Raw genomic sequence first — 1,497 nt, forward strand, 5'->3', positions numbered from 1 at the left:
ATTGCACATAATTGAAAAATCACAAAATGTAGTTTTTATGCCAACTCGGAGGATTTATTTTCCTCGTCCCTCTTCTGGGTTGGCGGTCAGCACACGAGTCAGCAGGGGAAAGTGAACGAGTAGGTGGGGAATCCTGCACTCTTATTTCCCGAAGATGTTTTCTGTTTCTCGTTGATATTCTTCCACTACCATCTAATTTTATGACATATTGGCGGTCTCCTTTCATTTCAATGACTTTTGCAATACGATCCCAGGCCTTAGAGACAACATTTTGCACTGCTACTGTGGTACCCGTTTGCAAGGGGCGGAGTCTCTTTGCACTAGAATCATGACGGAGCTTGACATTTCCCAAGTGTTTACCCATCTTCTCCTCTCTGTCTATCATAATGTTTGCCCACTGCTCTGTTATCTTATGGTAGCTTTTAATCATGGGGACTGAGTCTCTGAGTTGTCGTCCCATGGCTAATTGTGCCGGCGATTTATCGATGTCTCTTAGGGGCGTATTTCTATATTGCAAAATGGCTCTTGCAAAACTATGTGTCGAGGCTTCCGTCGCTTCTTGTGTTATCTTGAATGGTTCTTTTTGCTGTACGTACTGCTTCCTCTGCCCTCCCGTTGGATTGGGGGTAATGGGCTGAGGATATTCTCATCCTAACCCCCCATTTCTGTAGGAGCTAGCCATTTCAGTGCTTACCAAATTGGTGCCACCGTTGAGGGAGATTTCTTCTGGGGCACCCCACTGCATGAAGTGTCGTCGGAAGAGTGGGATCAACTTAGCAGAAGTACCACCATTTGGAAAGAAGGCAATTTCCAGCCAACCAGTAAGCCTATCTGCATATGCCAGATATTGTTTTCCACATATTTGAAACATATCCGTGACCGTCTGTTGAAAAGGATATTCAGGGGGTGGGGTAGGCAATAGTGGTTCCTTTTGTTGGGATGGAGCGATGACGTCACATGTTCTGCACTGCATCCTCTTGAGCTTCAGTTGACCCTCCATCCCAGGCCAATACACAGCCTGTCGTGCCCTACGAATCATTGAGTCAGAACTTTGGTGGCCTGAGTGTAGGTTAGAGACAACTCGGTCTCGTAGTGACACAGGTATTACTAGACGTATGTGCCCTTCATCATATGAATACACCACCAGTTCGTCCACGATGCCAAGTCAGTCCCGTACGTTAAAATACGGCTTTATGCTGGAGTCGACTAGATTTCTTGATACCGGCCAAGAACCTGTGGCTACCATACTCTTTAGCAGCTGATGTTCCACATCGCTTTCAGCAGCTTTTTTAACAGAATTCCAGTCGAGGGTTATGGCGTCATCACTCAGCGACGTGATCAACGCTGCAACGCACGAACTCTCAACCTCCTCCCCCATATCACTGTCACTCGCATTTATTGGGCTTCTGATTACTGGGTATCTTGAAAGAGTATCGGCTGCTGAGTTTTTCTTCCCAGGAATGTATTTCACTGTGAAACTGTATTGTAATGTTTTTT

General features: G+C 46.0%; 1 protein-coding gene across 1 annotated transcript; it reads right to left on the minus strand.

The window, feature by feature from the left end:
* Positions 1 to 19: 19 nt before the first annotated feature.
* LOC135218881 (uncharacterized) lies at positions 20 to 1,039 on the minus strand. The gene is made up of 2 exons (XM_064255328.1): positions 695 to 1,039; positions 20 to 604 (listed from the first exon to the last, which is right to left on the minus strand). The coding sequence occupies exons 1-2, from the start codon at positions 1,037 to 1,039 to the stop codon at positions 20 to 22; spliced, it is 930 nt and encodes a 309-aa protein (XP_064111398.1).
* Positions 1,040 to 1,497: the final 458 nt, after the last annotated feature.

This window comes from Macrobrachium nipponense, chromosome 1 (genome assembly GCF_015104395.2).
Source record: "Macrobrachium nipponense isolate FS-2020 chromosome 1, ASM1510439v2, whole genome shotgun sequence".
NCBI lineage: Eukaryota > Metazoa > Arthropoda > Malacostraca > Decapoda > Palaemonidae > Macrobrachium > Macrobrachium nipponense.

What these genes read in the sequence shown, in the direction of transcription:
- LOC135218881 (XM_064255328.1), bottom strand. Translation starts at nt 1,039, where the DNA reads ATGATTCGTAGGGCACGACAGGCTGTGTATTGGCCTGGGATGGAGGGT. An exon ending in TCAACGGTGGCACCAATTTG is followed by an intron (nt 605 to 694) that starts GTAAGCACTGAA and finishes ACGGGAGGGCAG; the next exon opens with AGGAAGCAGTACGTACAGCA.